Source organism: Grampus griseus, assembly GCF_964374135.1.
Source record: "Grampus griseus genome assembly, chromosome: 9".
NCBI lineage: Eukaryota > Metazoa > Chordata > Mammalia > Artiodactyla > Delphinidae > Grampus > Grampus griseus.
The window spans coordinates 3,285,517-3,305,671 of NC_139003.1; the positions used below are offsets into that span (position 1 = coordinate 3,285,517).

General features: G+C 50.8%; 1 protein-coding gene across 5 annotated transcripts in view; it reads right to left on the reverse strand.

The window, feature by feature from the left end:
• The window catches only part of DPP6 (dipeptidyl peptidase like 6), a gene marked incomplete at both ends in the record, with an annotated part of 1,026,243 nt that overhangs the window by 145,110 nt on the left and 860,978 nt on the right, over positions 1-20,155 (reverse strand). For all 5 annotated transcript variants that reach the window (XM_082662523.1, XM_082662525.1, XM_082662522.1 and 2 more), the window contains one exon: positions 16,172-16,292. In XM_082662523.1, the coding sequence (XP_082518649.1) occupies positions 16,172-16,292 (121 nt within the window). The remainder of the gene's footprint in view (positions 1-16,171; positions 16,293-20,155) is intronic.

The window sequence follows — 20,155 nt, forward strand, 5'->3', positions numbered from 1 at the left end:
GGGCTCCCTCTTTCTCCCACGGGGAGGCTTTATCTCCTGGCCAAGGGACGGGGCCTCGGGCTTCCTGGGGGCCTCCAAAACCTACAGAGTTGATCGCCTACAGGTATTTTTTTTGCAGCTGTGCCTCTGGAACTCGGAGGGGAGGTGCCTTGCTGTGAAGACAGGACGCAGCTCAGCACTTTGCCCTGGTCCTCCTCTGACTCTGACTTGCAGAATGTTCTCTGGAGCCTCCCAGCCTCGCTCACATGTGCCTGAGCTCAGCTTCTCCCAGTCTGGCTGCTTCTTCTCTTCTTGATAAATGCTGCAGGAAGGACCACTTTTGCAACCAGACAACACCCTGGGCTCTGGGACCAACAGGCCCCACGTGCCCTGAGCTTTACCGTAATCTAGTGCGACGGGAAGGGCAGGTACGTCACCTGTCCTACTAGTGACCCAAAGCTCACTGTGTGCCAGGTACTACGACCACCCTACTGACATCCTAGCAACCGTGGGGCTGCTTCTGTGATTCCATTTCACAGAGGAGAAAGCTGAGGCCCAGGGACACGGGCAGCTTGCTCAAAGGGAGTGCCAGAGTCTTGACTGGACTCTGGCCTTGGCGAGTGTGGAGTGGACACTTCCCCAGGGCTGTTTCCCAGACTCGCAGGACGGTAGAGGGTGGGGCTGGCTCAGTGTCCAGATTCCTGGTCCACTGCTCGTCCAAACACTGCCGGGGCACGGCCAACCAGGGGCCGAGCCTACAGCCCGTTTCCCCTGCCTGCCCCGAGCAGTCCGGCAGCTCGGGCTACGGCTCAGCATTTGGAGGCGCCATCCGTCTGGGTCACATCAGTGTTACAGAGTCATCTTTTAATGAGGCAAGATGCAGATCAGAACAGATGCAGACGGTGAGACAGCGTTTGGGATCATTCCTGAAACAGCCGGCCCCGTGGGTTCTCAGTGTTAACAGCTGCCTGCCACTACACCCCCGCTGCTGCACAGACTGGGGAAAACCAAAGCGCCGGAGAAATCGGGGTCCTGGAAAACTGCAAAAGACATAAATAACCTGCCTGATGTATCTGTACTCGGAAATAAATGGCCTCATTCTAAATACAGAAAATCTTATTTATTCCCGCGTGCATCTGCAGCCTTTTTCGGTCACTAAATGTTTTATCCGAGGTGCCGAGAGCAGAATTAAATGGGAGTTAAAAAAGAAATCGGCGAACATCAAGCCAGGAGGCAAAAGGAGCTTTTACCTCGCCGTGCTCGCAGCCTACCTCGCTCATCAGCACCGTGTGATTTGCACATTACTCACCGCAAGCATCTCATCATCATCAGAGCAGTCTGCCAATTCCTGCAAATCAGCACTGGAATACCAGGCAGACGCACCCCTATATTCCTGGGCTGGCCACCAGGGGGCAGCATCCTCAGGGAGGAGACATGAGTCTGGGTTTGATTTTTATTCCACGGCATGATCACTCAGATGTTCATTATAACCTTGCTGGCTGCTAATTTGCAGCTTCTCCAAACACCGATAGATTGCCTCAATTCTCCCGTCCTCCTTTTCTTATTCTGGGGGGAAAAAGTCCACAAATGCATCTCCAGTGGCTGGCGAGTTTTAAGTAGGAAATTGTCAAGAAGCTGCTCTTGTAGGGTGGGCACCCAAGGCCTCTGATGGCCCTTTGATGACCACCTGCAAATCCGTCTGCCGTGTAAAAGCAACTAGGCCACTCTACTTGTCACTGTCCCGCGTGAAGGGTAGTGTTTTAGGACTCCAGCGATGCCAAAAGGAGCCAGCCACACTGAGGGCAAAGAAAGTCCTCAAACTTTTGTTACATCTTTTTTTGGTAAAATCTGTCTCTCTCTGCCTCTTTCTGTCTCTGTCTCTGCCTTTCTGTCTGTCCCTCTCTCTCTCTCTCTCTCTCTCTCTCTCTCTCTCTCTCTCTCTCACACACACACTCACACACACACACACACACACACTCCTTCCTCATCTCCTGCTAAGCATCATCTGTTTTAGTGTCACCTGCTTTGGGAGATCTCAGTGCGGGAAAAATCACTTCCTTTCTCCTGATCCTGTAGCATCTGAGTCAGTCAGTAAAGCCCCATTACCCCGAGAAGGCCAACTCCCTGGCAGCCTGAAAGGTTTCCTTTACATAGTTTTCAATTCCCCCTTCAGCTTTTTGTTCCCTTAATGATGATTTTTCCGGAGTCAGTTAAATTTACAACGAAACAAAGGTAATTATATAAAACTCTAGCACATAGAAAGAGACCCACACGGCCCAGCCTGAGTGGAGAGCATCTGGACATCGTGGCAGGTAGTGAGACCCCTGCCTCACCTGGTCTTCTACAAATCTCAGCCATGACCACTCAGGATGGTTTCTCATTTCCGACTTTCAACCCGCATGGCCACCAAGGTGCAGTGTGTTATGCTCCCTGAAGAGTCCAAGGAAACCTTCCTTTGGCCCAGGAACATAGGGGGACTTCTGGCATGCTGAGGATCTGAGGAGGACTTGCCAGGCGCTGAAGTCTGTGCCTCTGTCCCTAAGTTCTGGGGGCTCTGACCCCAACTCCCTTTAGGACCCAGAGCCTCCTCAATGCAAGGCAGGTGGAGAGGCCGGAGGCTGGAAGTGCTGTCTGAGCAGAAGCAGCCACGGTGCCAGGACAGGAAGGCCCTGCCCGCCCACGCCTGCCGTCTGCACCTGGCTCATGGGAGGCGAGGGAAGCGTCACTCGTCAGACTTTCCCCGTGGTGTAGGCGGGTGGCCACGGATTTTCTAACCATCAGCGTTTCCTAAGCTATTTCATAAATCTCCCCCTTAGGACAAGCTTATGTTGGCTCACATCTCACAGGATCTCAAATCTGCAAGTGTGCAGCGAAAGAAACTGAAAAAGAGACTGGGGACCAGGTACTGATAACATCATGACAAAAGGAAATTTGGAAAAAATGTTTGAGGAATTAGCTCTTGAGTTAATTGATTAGTGGTTGCTTGGTTTTCTGATTTTCATATTTTTACAATCTTAAACCAGAACAGGTCATTCTGCCAAAGTGTCTAAATGGTGCTGAAGATGTGTACCATGTGACTCGGATGTGATTAAACACCATCTCGGTGCATGAGGTTCCATAATCAGTACAGGGTGTGGGCCAGGGCTAGGTCTCACAGTAGCTTCCTCACGGAATGGATTCTGTTACATGCAAATTCCTCACATCTGTGTAGGGACACGGGCACAGGGATTTGTGGGGGGAACCCAGCTGGCGGGAAGCGGGCGGGGGAGAATTAACCTTTAACGGAAGTCACGTGATGGGGACACGAAAAAGTCAGAGAGGGATTAAGACAGTGTGAGCCAGGCACTTAAAAGAACCGAAAATACAAGGGTTCGGAGTGGATCCAGAACCTTCTCTGTCCTGAGGGCTGGGCAGGGCCTGCTTCCTTCTTTTTATTTTTTTTAGCGGTATGCGGGCCTCTCACTGTTGTGGCCTCTCCCATTGCGGGGCACAGGCTCCGGACGCACAGGCTCAGTGGCCATGGCTCACAGGCCCAGCCGCTCCGCAGCATGTGGGATCTTCCCAGACCGGGGCACGAACCCGCGTCCCCTGCATCAGCAGGCGGACCCTCAACCACTGCGCCACCAGGGAAGCCCCCTGCTTCCTTCTTGAAGTGACCCCATAACCTCCTGGAAAACCGGGCACCTTCCCGGGAACATCTATTTAAAACCCCGACACCTTCCGTGCTCCTGTCCCCCAGCTGTTTGGTTTTTCTATGAATAAAGCAAGGGTCAGATGTACGTACTCCTGCAAAAAGAACAAGGTGCTGGACGGGTGTTTTCCGGTAAGAGCTGCAACGTCACCTCCTCTTTGGGTACAGCCGGCACCTGGCAGCTTCCTGGCTTGGCTGCCTATTTTCCATTGAACGGATGAGCCATGGCCTTGGGAGGGAGGTGCTGTGTCCCGGGGAGGGGCTGACTCATCAGCTGGAGCCAGAGGGAGCAGATGCTCTGCTCGCCCTGGGGATGATGGGCACTGGGCTCTGCGACCTGCTCTGGGGCTCAGAGCCACAAGCTTGTGCGGTGGAGACACGGGGCCTGTGTGTCTGCCCTTGGGGCCAGTGCAGGAGTCACTCTCTTCCCAGGACAGCTCTCCCACTGCTGGGAGGCTGAGTACGAAGGTGAGGCTGACCTGAGACCTACGCCCTGCAATCGCCTTCCAGGCACGGCCCCAGTTCATAGAATCAGAGATAAGAGTGCATCTTCTCCATGACTCCACATCCAGATGGCTCTGACATGGAGAAGCTGAGCTGTCATCTCACCCCCGCCACCCCGCACCTTCCCAAGGGCAGCCCTGAGCAAAGAGAAAAGTTATACTGAAAATGAAAATCTTATAGAAAGAAAGGAAAAAGGGGGTAAAAGGAAGAGAGGCAGGCTGCTTCCCTGAGCGCAGACAGTTTCCCCCGGGGGCAAGGAGAAGGCGGGTCAGGATCCCCTGAGGATCGTACGGTCCTGTCGGGGGAGCGGAGTGGGGCAGGAGACAGAGGCACCCCGTGCTGGCCCCCCGCCCTGCTGTTCGCCCCTCGCACCCACCAAGGAAAGCCGCAGACAGGTCAGCAGCTCACCACAAAGTCACCTGGCGCCAATACTGACTTCATGCTGTCGTGCTGCACGTCCCCAGCACTGACGTTTAAGTACAAAAACATAGCGGGGCGGGGAGAAGTGTTATGGAGTTCACTGCACTATGTCTGCAGACCAGGGAAAAGGAACCAAGGCCCAAAGAGGTTAGGAAGCAGGTACAGTGGCGAAAGAGCAGAGGCAGGAATCTGGCCTCTGAGCCTCAGATGAAGTTGTTTCGAGCACATACAAGCCTGGAGCCTGATGTGTCTCCCGTCAAGCATTTGCTGTTTGCATTTTGGTGGAACGTATTAACAAACTCTCAATACTAGGGCAAATGGTGTCCCATCCTTATGTGATTTAAGGAGACAGAGAAGACGAAAAGGAATTGGAATTCCCAAGAGCATCAAGATTTCAGCCACCGATACCCAAATTCCATTAAGACTCTACAGCAAAAAGATGAAGATGTGTTTATCTTGATCTCACAATCGATGCATAATTAAAAAGCTTTAAAAATATAACCACTGAACATCATATATTATTCATCAAAATCTCTCAGGATTAGGTAATTAATTGTGAGAAACATTTCTCAAGACCAGTGGGAATTCTTCCCACATGTTTAGAGAACGTTTTCCTCTCAGACTTCTCTTATTTCTGATTTTTAAATTTCACATTGAATTAAAGCAATCAGTTATTTTTCTGAGATACTAACAAGGCCCACGCTGGAGTATCAAGTGCAGACTCAGCTTCTGACTCTGAGGCCCCGGGGTTTGCAGTTAATCAAACAGTGTCACACAACGACCAGCTCAAGGGGGCCTGCCCCTCCTGGGGCCTCTCCCCTGCAGGCGGGGGCTGTCCACTGGGAACCACAGCCATTAATTTACGGAATCCAAGGAGACGCCAAGAAGAAGGCAGCTGGCCACAAGGCACAGGTGACACTGACCAACTTTCCATGCAAGAGGGAAACCCACAAGCTAGTGAGTCTGAGGACTCGCCCAGCTATTAGCCATTGAGTGGCAAACAAGGTGAGTGTGCAAGGACAGAAAGCCCCAGCCCCCAGCTGTCTCCTGAACACTCCAGTGCAGGGACGTGGCACGTCCACCTGCAGCAGCTCACTAACATCGCGTGCGCTCTGAGCCGGCAGGTGGCCCTCACCCGGCATCCCCCCTCCCAGGTCCCCACACCTCCCGGCGTCCAGCGCGGTGGCATCAGCCTTGCAACCACACCAGTCCCACGGCACTCCCTGGCCGCCCCCTGAACCTGACCCTCTATCTCCTCGCCGACTCTGAGGGATCCCCCGTACCCCACAGTAGCTCCTCTTCTGCTCTGGTCCCAGACTTGGGGCCTGCTGCCCGCCGTCCAGATGTGGAATCTTCAGTGCCGCCTCTGCCGGGCCCGGGTCTCCTGCTGCTGGCATCACTTCCTGGGCCCGGGCACCGAGCCCTGGATAGCGAGTTACGAGCAGGACTGGCCGCCAGCGTCACCTGCAGGCTAGCGTGCGTCCCTCCAGAACTGAACCCCCTCCTCCACTAGCGCGCTGGGCTGGGCTGGCTGCCCGCCCGAGAGGAGGGCGGCCCCAGCAGCCTGGGCCCCTGAGGGACCACGGGGAGCGTGCCCCAGCCCCGCCTCCACCCTGATGAGGGGTGTGGTGAGGGGCGTGAGTGACTCCCCTCGTTCTGAATCAGGGAGGTAGTGTCTGGTTTGCTTTGTTGGTCTACTTTTGTGATTCCCAGCCTGATCTAGGCTATCCTCTTCCCCCTTCTCTGACCGGGCTTATTTTATTCCAGGGAGGACGCTGGGTTGCAAAGCATAGGTCACAGGCCCTGCCCTTAGCACTGAACTTGAGGAGAAATTCCAGATCGGAGTTCGAGTATTTGATCTCCCAAAGCTGTTTTCACAGTCAGGGCCCTCACCGCTGGCCCGAGTGTCCGGGTCAGAATACCGTTCCTTCCTCAGCTGGCGCAGCGGTCGGGCCCCAGCTTGGGCCACATCACCTTTTCAGTGGAGAACCTTCGGGGTAACACCAGGAGATCGACCAGCCTAACACCTCATCCCCACAACTGGACAGCCCGTTGATTACATAGTTTAAATGGCAACTCTCAGCCTGAATGCTCCCGGCAGGCAATAAGATATAATAGTAATTAAAGTCCAAACCGTATGGTCACCATGGCGATCAGAAGGGTGCTGGGAATATGCAGGGAAAACAAGGAGCCGTGACGAGGAAGATGACGAGCCATGAGTCTCTGCAAGCTTCTGCTGGGAGAAATCCAAGGCCACAACCACGGCCCTTAACCCACTGGAGAGGCTGTGCTTTGAGGTGTCCGGGTCCACCTTCCCGTTAAAAACACCTCTGCCCCTTCGTGGTAGACACTCGTTCCATGCCAGGCACACGGACATCTGAGACTTTGCCACGTCCGACAGTAGCCCTGGCGGCAGGGCAGGCAGGCGGGAGGTTTATCCTTGTGGAACACTTCACAGCCATGTGCTAATACGTGATCACACGTATTGGCAAGTTCACGTGGTTCTACCTGTGCTCTCACGGATATGCTCTCATCTAACCTCACACTAATTCTTTGGGGAAGGTATCTGAGCTCTTACTTTTCATGCGAGGGATGGGAGGGCCAGGCAAGATACGTGACTCACTCAAGGTCACCGGGTGGCTGAGTGGCAGCTCAGGGACTCACACGCAGGCCCCCTGGGCTCTCACATCTGCACTCTGAGAAGCGCCTTGCACGGAGCTGGGGGTGTTGAAGGCTGTGGAGCGAGCAGACCGTGTCAAGGGGACGGGTGGTCCACTCATCACTTGGGCATCGATCAAGCCTATTTTTAACCTGCAAGAAGTTAATGCAGCTTTTTATACACACAATGGGCATGTGGTTAGGAGGCCAAATTGGAACCACTCACTGGCTGTGTGACCACTGAGAAGTCACTTAACGTTGCTGAGGCCAAGTTTCCGCAGCTGCGGCAGGATAAGAGCGGCGCCTTCTTCCTGCAGAGGAGTCGATAGATTCATTCCTGTTTAATCGTGTCAGGCGTGCCATGGAAGAAACAGTCAAAGTTAAACTTTCCTGCAGTAGGTGAGCCACGGCTGGCACTTTGGGAGGTGGTCTGGAGCTGTCAGCTTCAATCTCACTCCCCTCGGCCCCTAGTAAGGGGACTGCCGCCATTGCTAAAGCCTCTCCTGATTCCTTTACCTTTGGGGATAAAAAGTGAAGCTCGTAATTGCAACGAGATTACAGTTCCTGCTTTTCAATAATCAGGCTGTTATTTCTGCTGAAGGAAGTTTGTGGAAGTTCTGATGACAGTGAAAAACGGGAGGCCAGCTGATTCCCCTGGGAGGGTTTCTAGAATCCTGCATCTGAATTTTGGAGCCGAGGCAGCACCGTGAGGACAGGTAAGCATTGCCATGTGTAGGGACCGTCACGGTTGGGAGATGTGCTGGCGGGGGAGGTTGTGATGGAACTTGAGGGGCGTAGGAGGAAGTGGAGGGCCCAGATATGGTTGGACCGGTCCAGGGGGCGAGGAGACCCTTGGTGGCCATTTAGATGTAGGCTGGCCATCACCTTCTCCCCACGCACCTGACAACCTCACTCCCTGCCTTAGACCACTGTTCTCATGCTGATATGCACAGACATCTAGAAACCCGAGGACGTCTCTCTTGGGGTCACAGCGAGCACAGAAGGGATGAACACAGACTGAAGCATCTCGTGCACCTCAATGTCGGAGCTGAGTGGGTCCCCACTGAACAGCATGAGCCTTTGCTGTGTCTCTCTACAAGGTAAAAGCCACCTGCTACGCAAGTCAAGGTCATTACTACGTCACGGAGCTGAAGGCAAGGCTGTGCAGGAAACTCGCTCCTTTCACTTACATTAAATACTGAAAGCGCTGAGTTACCGGGCAAAAGGCCCTGCCATCCGGAGCCACTGCTCCACGGCAGCACCTCCCGGGTCTGGAGGCTTTTCCAGAGGCTGGTTACATTCAGGATTTTCATCTCTCTGACATTCATATCCTTCTTTAGAAGCCATAGATGAACTGGAATATGATCTTTAAGTATTTAATTTCTACAGGCCATCCTGAAGCATACTTTTTACTGAGGTAGAAGATCTCTGGTGCTCACAGGTTAACCAGCTGTCTGGCGTCGGTGACGAGTGAGGGATGTGACTCCAGCTCGTGACTCTAAATGCAGACAGAAGGTTCCAGGGAGATGTTCATATCTGCACGGACATCCTCTCCAGGTTGAGTAGGAAGTCATGTGCTTCTTATGTAACACGTTATAGACAATAACTCACGAGTGAGTAGATTTTAATAGTCTTTGAAGCCGATACTGGAGGAGAAGGGACTGCACATTAGTGCTCCTGACTGCTGGCGACGCCAGGTGGGAAAATGAGGTGCGTACGTGCTACGTGACTAATTTTTGGAGTTACAGACAAAGTAACAGTAGTTTTAACAGCAACAGCTGCAGTTTCCTAGTCCCAGGCACTGTTCTAAGAACTGTACACGTACCAGCTCGTTTAACTTCCACGATGACCTTAGGGAACATTGATGACCTTTACTCTTGTTTTGCAGATAAGAAGACAGACACAAAGAGTTCAACCTCATCCAGGTTCACGTAGCTTCTACGTGGTGAAGCTGTGATTCAAAGGCAGGCATGGTTGCTGCAAAGACCTTGCCTTTACCACAGCTCTGCCACCCTTACACAAGAGGACTCTGTAAAGCCAATCACAAGCTTCTGGCCATTTCCTAATAGAGATTTCCTGGTCTGACCAAGATTTCCCATCATGTAAATCAGAGAAGTAACCACCACTAAGTCCAAAGAACTACAGATCTGTGCTTTGAATAATAGCATACAGAACTGACCATGATTCTAAGTCCACTGAACTCCTGGCCATGTAACTTTCTTTAAAGCCATCAGTCCGGCGGGAATGATGCACGATGGGCGTGTCAATTCCCTTTATCTACCACCAGGATGCAGTTTGCTAGCAGCTGAAGTGCCCTAACCCAGTACTTCAGGACATTAGCATTTGAAGAACTCAATCAAGAATGTACACTCCAGTGTGTGGCTCTATAAGCTTCGCAAAATATCATGATCGAAATGTATTCCAGGGAGTTTTAAAAATAGTGCAAGAGGCATTAGAAACACTTTCTTACTGACAAAAATCTGGTGTGCAGTATGTCCTCTACCTACACATACTAGTCCCAGGCGAGGGCTGTTCACTAGAGGCCTGTGGCCACAGTGGATCCCACTGGCTCAGTCCACTGACGACCTGTACAAAGTGGGCAGCGGACACAGTGAGCCTAAGTGTACAAGTCAGCACACACAGCTCACCAAGCATGGAATAAACCACAAGTTTACGTTAAACCCAACAGGCACGTTCCGCGGGAAACGTTACTTAGCAATTTCACCGCAGGGAATTTAGAGAGACTGCGGGGCTCTGGATGATCGGGGAAGAACTCTTTTCCTTACGGGGGAATAGTTCCCGTGGAAAGCACACATATTCCAAATCACCCCACAAATCTCCGTAAGGGCTTCAGTCGTAGTAACATTTCTTCCCATGACAGCCATTCCCCCAGTCAACTCCCTGCCTCCTTGAATAATCCAAATTATAAGGCGTGGAGTCACACCCAAAACAAAAGTCAGGAAAGAATTTTAGTTCATCCACCGGGGCCTCCCTGGCCTCTCGTTGAGGTCTCTCAGAGCACCTCTGTGGAGAGAAAACTGTAAGGTCATTAGTGCTGACTCTGAAAGATACTTGAAGAGACAGTGTTAAGAAAAGCAAACAGGCCTCAGCCTCACCCAGGCTTTGCAGCCTCTGGACAAGAGTCTGAACGTGAAGGGTAAGGACCACGTGACCAGGCTCGTGTGTCAAATGAGCAGCTCTGAACGACTCCAGCTTAGCAAAGCTCCCGCGACTTCCATTGCCCCAGCGAGAACAGGCTTTCTAGAGCACTCTAAGCTTGGGAGCAGGATGCACTGCGAGTGCCTCCACCCGCATCAGCCCTGGGAAGGGGGCCCAGCTGCACCCCAGCCCCAAGTGAAGCCGGGCAGTCAGCACGGGGCTGGGGGGAGGGCCTGGGGGCTCCCGGGCAGGTGGGCAGAGGACAGAGTACCATGGGGACCATGGCCCACGGGGCAGTTGGCCATCAGGAGCACCGGGACTCCGGGAAAGGGGAGGAGGTGTGCTAGGGAGGGAGAGCTGAGGGCCCGGGCAAGGGCACAACAGAAGCGTCCGGTCCTCTCCTGCTTCTCCCTCTGGTCACTGTCAGCCAGGCACTGCCTGACTGCCTAGGTCCTGAAGCCAAGCAGAGGAGCTGACGCCGAGCAGCCAGCAGGGGGCCTTATTCAGCATCAGTCCCGCTGACTCTCACGTGGCGAGGCTGCCCGGCCAAGCAGCCTCCCTGCATCCAATCACGTTTCCGAGTACCACCAAGCTCTGGACTAGTTCAGGGTAAAATTCATCCCGGGGGTTCATCCACACCAAACCAGATGTTAAATAAATGCCCTCCAGGCATTTCTCGGCTCTCCCTGACATCCCAGCCTGATGGTGCCAGGCTGTGCTCTGTGAACACCTTCTCAAGTTCACTGCCCCCACCCTACCTCCATCGGGTCTCAGAGGAGTTGAAGTGACAAGGACTGGTACACACGTGGGGACAGAGTGGTTCTCAAACGAGCCTGACACACTCCAGCTTTCCACTGGGGTATGAGCCATTTCACGATAATGACCTATCACTGAATATACTGCTATTTATTTAGGGTTACGCATATGACTGCTTTGACAATAGAGGTGTGGAGGTCTCCTAGTTTAGTGGAAACATGTAATGACTTAAAGTTTCATTACTGAAAAATTATTGGCCCAAAATTCTGTGCTGTGTACCACTATACCTTGTGTGTATGATGGCAATGATGAAAATGAAAATACTGAGTTGGCCAAAAGGTTCGTTTGGTTTTTTCCATAAGATGACTCTGGTAGCGCTTAGTTATCTTTAACTTCATTCGAAACACTATTGGTAGATTGTGACAGCTTCATATCAGCGTGTATTTAAAAAAGACTTATCAAAATTGGTGAATTTTTGTGTAGCCATTTTAATATTGAAGATGGAAGAAAAAAAGCAACATTTTCCGTATACTATGCTTTATTATTTCAAGAAAGGTGAAAACGCAACTGAAACACCAAAAAAGATTTGTGCAGCGTACAGAAAAGGTGCTGTGACTGATGGAACGTGTCAAAAGTGGTTTGCGAAGTTTCGTGCTGGAGAGTTCTCACTGGACGATGCTCCAGGGTCAGGTAGCCCAGCTGAAGTTGACAGTGATCAAATCGAGACATTGAGAAAAATCAACATTATACCACACGGGAGACAGCCGACATCAAAATATCCAAATCCAGCGCTGAAAGTCACCTGCACCAGCGTGGTGATGTTCATCGCTTTAATGTTCGGCTTTCACGCAAGTTAAGCAAAAAAAAAAAAAAACTTTCTTGACTGTATTTCCGCATGCAATTCTCTACTTAAATGGAATGAAAATGTTCTGTTTTTAAAACAAATTGTGATGGGTGATGAAAAGTGGATACTGTACGATAATGTGGAACGGAAGAGATCGTGGGGCAAGCAAAATGAACCACCATCAACCACACCAAAGGCCGGTCTTCATCCAAAGAAGGTGATATTGTGTATATGGTGGGATTGGAAGGGAGTCCTCTATTATGAGCTCACTCTGGAAAATGAAAAGATTAATTCCAACAAGTACAGCTCCCAATTAGGCCAACTGAAAGCAGCACTCGACAAAAAGTGTCCAGAATTAGTCAACAGAAAATGCATCATCTTCCATCAGGATAACGCAAGACTGTATGTTTCTTTGATGACCAGGCAAAAACTGTTCCAGCTTGGCCGGGAAGTTCTGATTCATCGGCTGTATTCACCAGACATGGCACCTTTGGATTTCCATTTATTTCGGTCTTTACAAAATTCTCTTAATGGAAAAAATTTCAGTTCCCTGGAGGACACCTGGAACAGTTCTTTGCTCAAAAAGATAAAAAGTTTTGGGAAGATGGAATTATGAAGTTGCCTGAAAAATGGCAGAAGGTAGTGGAACAAAAGGATGACTACGTTGTTCAATAAAGTTCTTGGTAGAAATGAGAAATGTGTCTTTACTTTTACTTAAAAACCGCAGGCACTTTTTGGCCAACCCAGTAATATAAACAAGTAGCAGCAACTGGGAAATACAACCATCTCTGTACCACTGGTAACCATGAACCTTTCATAAAAATTTGGACAATCCAGCTCTTTGCCCATAAGCCTACATATTAGGAGCTTTGCAAAATTGCTAACACTTGCATGAAAGTGCAAATTCTTAACAGAAACTTCCTTTCTGACTTCTCAAAAAACTAGTGACATCTTTAGTTTCTGGATAACCAACTTTCGTAAACCTTAAAACAGTTTGTAGGACACTTGTCTTTAATCCCATATTAAAATCAAAGTTCTATGTAACTCCATGACATCTGCCCAGAAGAATAAAATAAAGACACGCACTTTGCTTATCAAGATCAGTGTGTGGCCACCACGAGGCAGGGCAACTGGAAAGTCAGTGAGACACGCGGTCTGAGGTTGCAGGCAGGGCCGCGGGTGCATTTCTGTGTGTGGGGCTTGCGTCAGTGAGTTGGGGGAGTTTCCTACCGAGTGCATGTAAACCTTTGGTCCAGGGATGGAGATTCCTGGCAGTCCCCAGGTCTCCTTCTTCTCTCCCTCAGTCCTTGATATTCTGAAATGTTCAATATGTTCAAAGTTCCTTTTTGGGGAACACAACAAATCAATATGGCATCTGACTGCCAACAAGCCTACGGGCTGCAGGGTGGTTTAGAACTTATATAACTTCGTTTCTTCTCAGAACTAACATCTCCAAGCGAGTCAGGCCCCCTGCAAATGCTGTCAGGGTATTTTTCCCCCTAATCTTTTTTCTCCTTTTTTTTTTTTTTTTTTTTTTTAAGGAGCATGTGGAAGTGAAGCAGTTAAGTCACAGATTAGAAAAAGGCAATCTTCAGAGTTTATCTTCCAATTATTAAAAAAGGAACCGAGATTCCCCAGAGCTCTCACGCTCCCAACTTCAGAGACCGAAGCATCAGCAAATATAGCCTTCCAGGGGGCAGCACTAAGGAGATGAAGCTGCCACATCACCTGGGACTGGTTTAGAACACGTGGGGCCCTGTTATCACACGAACACAATTCTGGGTAAATGCCTTGAGGAAATATTTCTTTTCAACGGATTTGCTGAAGCAAAAGCTTACTTTGAATTGCAAGGCAATGAGCTTTTTATTTTATTAGGAAGATACTAAAAAAGACATTCTCCATCTCCTGGTGATGGATTTTTGAAGGAGATTATTCCTAGGGCAGGTCTAGGTCCTTCCAGCCAGGGCTCCAGGGGCCTCTCTCTCTTAGGGGTCATTGGGTTGTCATTGCCGTGATCGCCCTGGAACTTGGGGCCTACTGCTCATAAGGCTGTTTGTGCACAGGACAGTGGAAGCACAGTGGAAGCTGGACAGTGTCCATTTTGTTCCAGTGACTCCCTTGTATGAGCCCGATGAAACCTCAACGTCGATTCTCCTGGCCCCAGAAGGCAGCTCAGTACCGGAATCCTGGGTGCTCCGAGCAGCAGCAGCCATGCTGGAGTAAACACGGGACTCCAGGGAGACGCAGCGAGAGGGCCGGCCTACGTGGGTGCCCACGTTCCAGCATTCTGCTAGGAAGCCAGCTGCACAGAAATCAGGATGGTAGGAGCCTCTGGAAGGGAGGCTTGGGGTGAGGGGAGACGTGACTGGAAAGGGGCTCGGGCGGTGCTTTCTGAGATGGTGGAATGCTCTATATCTTTTTTTTTTTTTTTGGCCACGCCACATGGCTTTGCGGGGTCTTAGTTCCCCAACCAAGGACTGAACCGGGGTCCTGGCAATGCGAGTGCAGAGTCCTAACCACTGGACCGCCAGGGAGGTCCTGGAATGTTCTATATCTTGATGGGGCTGCCCAGTGTATACTGTGTCAAACCCATGAAACTGTGTCTTTATAATTGTGCATTTTACTGTCTACGACTTACATCTCACTTTAAAAAAATGGAAATCAAGTCAACCTTCTGCTTCAGTGACTTCAGTGAAATCACGATGGGAAGTGGGACTAAGCATACAGGTCTATCCGCTCTGTCCTTCAGGATACATAAGCCCCTGCAATGCAGAACCCAGCTTGAGGAATGCACAGCACTGAGGAAACATGGTATTTTATGGGCTTGATCATGCCCAGACCCCGTTGGGGGTCCCCTGACCGCCCCCTACCCTTGCCCCAGCCCAGCACAGTGAATTCTTCCTGTGATCGTGTGGTCTCAGACCAGCAGGCTGACAAGAACACAAGCTGTTTATCAGCCCAGTGCTGGGCTGCGTCGGCATCCTGCTGACATCTGCATTTCCAGAAAGGGGATAGTCCTGCACTTGAACAGTGATACTCCATGATACATCTCCCCTAACCTCGTGTAACCTTGGGCAGATGACTTACCCTCACTGAGCCTCCTCTGTGAAATGTCCATAACAGCACTCATCTCAGAATGCTCTCATGAGGGCGTTATGGACTGGATGTCTGTGGCCCCACAAAATTCAGGTGGAAGCCAAAATCCCCAATGTGATGGTGTCTGGAGGTAGAGCCTTTGGGAGGTGATGACGTTACGAGGGTGGAGCCTCCACGGTGGGGTTAGTGCCCTTCTAGGAGGATGAAGAGACCAGAGCTTCCTCCCCATGACTTTCTCTCCCTCTGGCATGTGAGGACACAGGGAGAAGGTGACCGTCTGCAAGCCAGGAAGAGAGCCCTCACCAGACACCAGCTCTGCTGGAGCCCTGATCTTGGACTTCCCAGCCTCCAGAACTACGAGAAATAAAAGTTGCTTAAGCTGCCCAGCCTGTGGTGTTCCTTAGAGCAGCCTGGACTGACGTGGCGGGTAAATGAGGTAATAAAAAGCACTAAAGTGCTTAGCATGGCACCTGGCAACTAACGGCAATCAATACAGGGCTGTTATTGTTACGACGAAGTTGTCATTAATGTGGAGACGGGTTATAAATGCTTAAAAAGAGAGTTTCTCGCTCAGATTTTTAGTCATTTAATAATGCATACCGCTGGAGTCCTCTGGTGCCAGAGGAAAACCAGTAGCAGAAAACGTCCGATGAGGCGGATGCTCACAGGCCGGCAGGCCACCCTGACACGTTTCTTTTGGAAGCTTTACCCTCTGATGTCTTTTCCAGCTCTCCCTTCCCCAGGCAGAACCAGGCACTCAACCTCTCAGAAAGGGAGCAGGAAACCTGCACGTTTGGGATCCTGACTGTTCCGAGAGTCACCCACCAGCACAGCACAGGGTTGTAGGATGCCCTGCCCACCTGGCCACCAGGTGAGTGCTTGACACTGCAGGCCCCCGATGGTCGCCTGCTGCTCCCCGAGGCTCCACAGTCTCTTTGTAATTTAGCAGAATCTCAAGAAACAGAGTTTAATTGACAGAGTCAGAGGAAACACCACCACGGCCAATCCCAGTGACGCAGCAGCAGCAGTGACCACAGGCACCAAGCCTCCCACATCCCGCGTACCTTCGTACAGCCAGTCGCTAAGGCCGTTGTAAATCACGCCTTCCTTCCCAGTTGAGACCACACGGATGGCCTGCTTCCCGACGTGTGCACAGTAGTAGATATTGTTTTCAAAGATAAATATCTAATTTGGAAAGAGAAAAAACATAGCGTTAATCAAGGAAGTGCTTACAAATAGGGTATTCTTTAAAAATCCCAAACCAGCAATGTGGTCCGCATTTTCCTTTGCATTTATCTGATAGAACAGACGTAGTCTCGGGACCCTTTGGAACTCACCCACCTCCAAAATCATCTACATTTAAGGTCAACTGGAGACTCAAACTCCACAGAGTGCACCCAATGTTATCATTTACCATGACCAGACAATCTGTCTGATACTCTTGGGTATGTTAACATCAAATGGCTTTGACTATCTTAGCAACTGTATTTTTCCTAGGAATTGTGACTGGTGGGCTGGGAAGCTTGAAATCTGTGATTTATTCACTCAACATTTATGAAAAGTTACTTAGTGGGCACCAACTCTGTGCCAATCATGCGAGAGCACAGGGATGAATGAGGTGGGACGTATCATGTGCCTTTACTCACGATCCGGTAAAGAAGACAAACTTTAACAGGAAAATGTTCTGAGGAGCTTTGGGAACACGTAACAGTACTACTAACTTAGGCCAAAGGCAGGCAAGGAGTCCCTGAGAAAGTGACTGGAAAGAAGTTTTCTTATTGTGGTAAAACATACATGACACAAAATTTGCCACCTTGACCACGTTTAAGTGTACAGCTCAGTGGCGTTAAGTGCATTCACACTGATGTGCAACCCTCACCATCATCATCTCCTGGACTCTTTTCATCCTGCAAAATTCAAACTCTGTCCCCATTAAACAATGATTCCTCATCCCCCTCCCCCACTCCCGGCCCCCACCCTTTTGCTTTCTCTGTCCAGGAATCTGACGACTCCAGGGACCTCGTGTGACAGGAACCACACAGCATTTGTCCTTCTGTGTCTGGCTTATTTCACTGAGCATAACGTCCTCAAGGTTCACCCGTGCTGTGGCAGGTGTCAGGATTCTGAGAAACTGGGCTTTAGGCTGAGATCTGAACGGCGAGCAGGATGAAGAAAGGGGGGCTGAGAAATTAGGCTACACGGAGGTAACAGTGTGAGAGAGAACCAGAGGCAGGCGTGGGCCTGGGGAGCTGGACGAGAGCTCCAGGCGTGAGGGGGAGGGGCAGCAGGAGTGGAAGCCCAGGAGGTGGGGGAGAGGCGGGTGCCAGCCCCCAAGGGTCCGTCCGTGGGCTATAGGACCCCAGAGGTAGCAGGAAGCCCTTGGCAGAAGCTCGAGAAGGGGAGCAACGTGGCTAGAGGCAAGTCTTCTGTGGGGGAGCCCAGGCCCATGCAGATGAGAAGGCAGGGCAGGAGTCAGCCCGTCAGCTGCGGGGGGGGGGATGGTGGAGACAGACAGAGGTGGACCAGCCAGGGACAGTGCGGGGATGCCCTGGGCGTGGGGAGTGAAGTTGCAGGAGGAGACGAAGTGGTTCCCCAGCCGTTCCCTGGAGCAACTGGGTGGCCCATGTGCAGCCTGGGGTGCCCTGGAAGATGCTACAGTTCTGACCTTAGGTCAGCCCCAAATACCCTGGGGCCAGGGGGAGGGTGGGTTAGGTCAGTGGCTCTCGAATTCTGATGTGTATTGGAATGATCTGAGGAGGTCTGACATATCCTACAGCCAGGTCCAAGAGCCCAGCCCAGTGGTTAGGATCTAGGGGTGGGACCCTGGCATGAGTATTTTATTTTTTTTATTTTTTAAAATATTTATTTATTTGGTTGCGCTGGGTCTTAGTTGCAGCAGGCAGGCTCCTTAGTTGTGGCTTGCGGGCTCCTTAGTTGCGGCACGCATGGGGGATCTAGTTCCCTGACCAGGGATCGAACCCGGGCCCCCTGCATTGGGAGCCCGAAGTCTTTTTTTTTTTTTTTTTTTGCGGTACGCAGGCCTCTCACTGTTGTGGCCTCTCCCGTTGCAGAGCACAGGCTCCAGACGCGCAGGCTCAGCGGCCATGGCTCACAGGCCCAGCCGCTCCGTGGCATGTGGGATCTTCTCAGACCGGGGCACGAACCCGTGTCCCCTGCATCGGCAGGCGGACTCTCGACCACTGTGCCACCAGGGAAGCCTGGGAGCTCGGAGTCTTAACCACTGAGCCACCGGGGATGTCCCCCGGCACCAGTATTTTAAAGAAACACCCTGGGCGATTCCAGTGTGCAACCAAATCTATGAAGCAGTGGCCCAGGACAAATTTAATGTCTCCCGAAGCTCTTAAAGTATAAATCAGCCCGTTCTCCAGGCACTGCTCAATTCTGCCCTGTGTTTTCTCTATCTAAATTCTTTGCCTGCTACCCCCACAAGGACCTAAGCACATGATGCAAATATCCAATGTCTGTGGAAACTGAGCTTTGTGGACCAAGAACAGGACTCAATCAGATTTTTTTAAAAAGAAATTCTAAAAAAAATACTGTCAGTGTCATTTAAGAGACCAGTGAGAAAGGGTATTTTGCAAGTGTAGGAAACAGCGTAAATATTGACATTTTAAACTGAAGATGCAGAAAGGGCAGTTCCCATAGATCGTTGTCATGGAAGCCTGGAGCTGAAAGCTCTATCAAGTATTAGCTTCCTGCTCAGGCCTCTTGCCTCTTCAAAGATTCACTTCAACCAGAAATGAGCTGGAAAACTTCTAGACACAAGTACACATCCTCATTTAATTTCAGTAGCTGTTCTTACGAGTCTGCCTAAGGGTAAGATGTATTATGAAATTTCAACTTCTTTTATGCGTCCTAAGCCTACAATAAATTTTTGAATCAAATCGGACCATAGACAATATTCTGAAGAAGTAAAATTTGCTATGATAGATATTAAATCCCTTTTCATCTTGACTTTATTTTATTTTATTTTTTAAAGAAGATGTTGGGGGTAGGAGTTTAGTAATTTATTTATTTATTTTTGCTGTGTTGGGTCTTCGTTTCTGTGCAAGGGCTTTCTCTAGTTGTGGCAAGCAGGGGCCACTCTTCATCGTGGTGCGCGGGCCTCTCACTATTGCGGCCTCTCTTGTTGCGGAGCACAGGCTCCAGACGCGCAGGCTCAGTAGTTGTGGCTCATGGGCCTAGTTGCTCCGCGGCATGTGGGATCCTCCCAGACCAGGGCTCTAACCTGTGTCCCCTGCATTAGCAGGCAGATCCTCAACCACTGCGCCACCAGGGAAGTCCCTTGGCTTTATTTTTAATGGAAGGAAAACAAAAGGAAACAATCTCTAAGGAACAGTGCGCTTTGCTGTGAAGATGTTCACATCTACAAATGGGAGTCTGGGTCCTACACACCTCAGCCCACTCCAGGCCCTGCAAAGGCATCTGCACCATGTGCTCTGGGAGCACAGTGGACCTGCTGCAGGACCTGAGCCAGTGCTGGACTCCTAGATGCCTCAGTTTCTTTGTCTGTCAATACAGATCAATGCAGAACTCAGTCTTAGGGTGGCTATGAGGCTGAGTGAACTGACAACTTCAAAGCACTGAGAACAGTGCCCAGCACAAAGTAAGGGCTCAGTAACACCTATTCTTTTTTTTTTTTTTTTTTTTTGCGGTACGCGGGCCTCTCACTGTTGTGGCCTCTCCCGTTGCGGAGCACAGGCTCCGGATGCGCAGGCTCAGCGGCCATGGCTCACGGGCCTAGCCGCTCCGCGGCATGTGGGATCTTCCCGGACCGGGGCACGAACCCGCATCCCCTGCATCGGCAGGCGGACTCTCAACCACTGCGCCACCAGGGAAGCCCCAATAACACTTATTCTTGTTGTGGTTACTATCATCATTGTAAAGGTTTGTTCTCCCTGGAGAGATTAGGCGAGACTTCATGCAGGAGGTGACACCTGAGCTAGACCAGGAAGAATACCCACATTTTCACAGGGTGCTTACGATAAAGCTCAGCTCAAAGACACACGGAGCTAAAGGGGGAGCTC